At 45.0% G+C, this 2,963-nt stretch overlaps 1 protein-coding gene across 1 annotated transcript in view; it reads right to left on the bottom strand.

The window, feature by feature from the left end:
• LOC109480112 overlaps positions 1-2,483 on the bottom strand; it is a 5,085-nt gene extending 2,602 nt beyond the window's left edge. The window contains exons 1-4 of the mRNA XM_019782268.1: positions 2,272-2,483; positions 1,357-1,568; positions 886-1,186; positions 267-426 (exon numbers count right to left, since the gene is read on the bottom strand). Of these exons, the coding sequence (XP_019637827.1) occupies positions 267-426; positions 886-1,186; positions 1,357-1,568; positions 2,272-2,483 (885 nt within the window). The remainder of the gene's footprint in view (positions 1-266; positions 427-885; positions 1,187-1,356; positions 1,569-2,271) is intronic.
• Between the last annotated feature and the right edge of the window lie 480 nt (positions 2,484-2,963).

The following is a 2,963-nucleotide window of genomic DNA, read 5'->3' as shown; positions in this document are numbered from 1 at the left end:
CAGCAGCAGCAGCAGCAGCAGCAGTAGCAGTAGCGGTAGTAGTAGTAGTAGTAGTAGTAGCAGTAGCAGTAGCAGTAGCAGTAGCAGCAGCAGCAGCAGTAGCAGTAGTAGTAGTAGTAGTATCAGTAGGAGCAGCAGCAGCAGCAGTAGCAGTGGCAGCAGTAGTAGTAGCAGTAGCAGCAGCAGCAGCAGCAGCAGCAGCAGCAGTAGCAGTAGTAGGTAAACGTCTGGAACACTGGCCATGGTTTTTCAAATGATCAACTTACCAGTTTCGGGTGCATGGCATCGAAGTCTTCATATGTCCTGGTTTCTCCCGTCCATCTCAACAGAGGCTTACCCTTGGCTTCCACCTCTTCGATGAGTTGTGCCTTGTCTGCCTTGTTCCATCCCGGTATGGTCTGCCACCCGTGATACTCTCCATAATATCTGACACATAACGACAGTGATGAGCATCAACAAAAAGGTATCGCCAAAAAGCAATTCCCTGGGGAATGCATTGGTGGAATTCTTAGAATATTTTCAACTCAATCGCAGTACTATACCAACGGCTCCGCCCCAGAGGCGTCGCCAAAAATCGTGCACAGTAGAATACCGCATTTAGGTACATTTAGTACCTAAATGTGTAACGTAGTGTGCAACGTCAATGTTAGGTAGAGCAAGAAACCGACATAGTCGTTTTACTAGTCCCAAGGATTTTATACAGGGTCCTTGCTAGTCCGTGTAATTTTTGACGCTGGAACTTCTGGGAAAATACGGTCGAAAACACTAGGATCGAGCATCAAAATCAAAAGGATCATCAAAGATGCGAAGAAGGAAAAATGGCGGCGTAGCGTTGGTGTAAGCCATCACGAAATGGCATACGATAGAATGATGTAAAATACGTACTTGTCAATCCATCTAAAAGTGCCTTCTTCTAACATTTTTGTCAGAATGTCGTACTCTGCGCCTTCCACGTCTAGCTTGAAAATGACGTAGTCGTCTACGTCGGTGTTCTCCTGGATCCATCGGGACAGGTCGACTGTGGGGATCGTCCGTCGGTAGGTCAGCCTCCGGGACCCTCCTGTGATGTTGTCCTGTATCTCTTTTTTGAAGGCGAACAGGGTTCCCCCTCCCCACTGCATGTCAGTACCGCTCGTCTTTCCCTTTCCCGGCGACCAAGCTGACTCTGCATACGCTGTCATGTTACCTACATACATGCATGTAACAGGCAAGTTTAAAACGTTCAACCATCAGCAAAATTAGAGTTAGTGCCCATCCTCTGGAAATAGAGAGAGGCCGGTATAGAAGACTACCAGTATGTGAAAGAATTTGTAAACATTGTAGTGTATACATCAATGCATGATTTTGAAGACTGACCATCCTTGTTGGACACAGCGGTCGGGCAGTGCAGAACGTGGTTGGAGTACGGAGCGAAATACGGAGCCAGTCTGTCGTCCAACTCAAAGGAGTGTATGATGTAGTTCTTGCCGTCCGGGTAGGTCTCTCTGAACAACTGGACTGTAGAAGCCACGTTTCCTCCACAGTCCAGCAGAATTTTACGTTTTCTACTCGTCTGTGAATCAGCTATCCTGAAACAAGTAATACAATGGACATATATCAACGACTGCAACTTTCGTAAAAATTACGTAAAGCAGGTTCATTCAATAGGAGCATTTAGAATTCTTTACATTGTAAATAGGATCGCTGGAGAATTTTATCTACAGAGAGGCCGAATATTAATGTTAATGTACTGTTTATGAATGAATGAATGAAGACCTTTATTGCACATTTCTACCACACTTGGCTAAGTACAGGTCACAACAAAACAAGATGAATGGACACGGTTAACAGATACAAAATTAACTTACTATCGTTATATAGATTCAACTTCTCCTCGCTTTTCAGTTATTGTAGAGATAAAGGTACAGATCTGTTTTTCGATGGGTGGTTTGTCTAATGGCATAAGGAATATGGATTTTTCTATACTACTAAGTGTATATACTACGTAGTAGATGCAGTCGTTTCCAACATTTCTCACACAATGACTTGACACATCAAAACGGCGGAAATTAAATTATGCCAAGGTCTCGGATCCCGTGACTGAAACTAGTCTCCAACAGACTTCTTGTGCAGCATGAATAAATCGTAGAAATCGGACTAAAACGGGTATTAATTGGCGAGAGAAGGTAGCTGGTCATCGACGATCAAATTGGCCTGCTGAGAAGCAGGTCAATTTGATCGTCGATGGTCGGCTACCAAGTAGACTGAAACACCCGCATAGGTAGTACGTACTTTTGAGCTTGAGTGAGAATGTTGCCAAGAGCACTACGATGCTTTGCCTGTCCATGCAACATGCTTGCACCGCGGCGTTGTGTCACGGCCACTTGCTGAGTCAGTGGCACCGCTTTCAGCAGGGAGGACCAGAAAATCCCGGCAGCAAATCCCACCAACACAAGGACGCATCTTCCCAACGCTGCACGCTGAACCAGCCTGGAGAACTTCATACTTTTCTACGGATAAAGATTATGTTTGATTGATTTGATTTGATTTATGGAAATTGCAACAGTGCAATACACGCGGAACAGAGACAGCTGTTGCTGGTGTTGTGTCCCGCACATAGAAACGAATACTGGACAGACAATACTCATTTTAACTTGAGTCTAGCGGGGAAAGTCGTGTTAAGTGCCTTTCCCAAGGGCACAAGATCGGTGGCATGCCAGGACTTGAACCCGGGACCTCTTGATTCCGAGTCGCGCACGCTGCCGCTGCGCCACACGACCCCGCAAAGATGATGTTACACAAAGAATGTTAACGTTAGATTTATTGTCTGAGTTCTTTCCAACCCTGTGTAATAGATAGATAGACACTGTTCCGAATATTCACTCTAGTCTACTTCCTTCAGTGAGTTATTTCAGGGAAATGAGTTATGGTTTATTAGCTATATGGCAAATTCTTAGCAGAATGCAAGGACTCTGCTGCTTGTA

The sequence above is a fragment of the Branchiostoma belcheri genome, unplaced genomic scaffold (genome assembly GCF_001625305.1).
Source record: "Branchiostoma belcheri isolate BF01 breed outbred unplaced genomic scaffold, Haploidv18h27 scaffold5, whole genome shotgun sequence".
In the NCBI taxonomy this organism is placed as follows: domain Eukaryota; kingdom Metazoa; phylum Chordata; class Leptocardii; order Amphioxiformes; family Branchiostomatidae; genus Branchiostoma; species Branchiostoma belcheri.
This window is presented reverse-complemented; position numbering and strand designations above follow the sequence as displayed.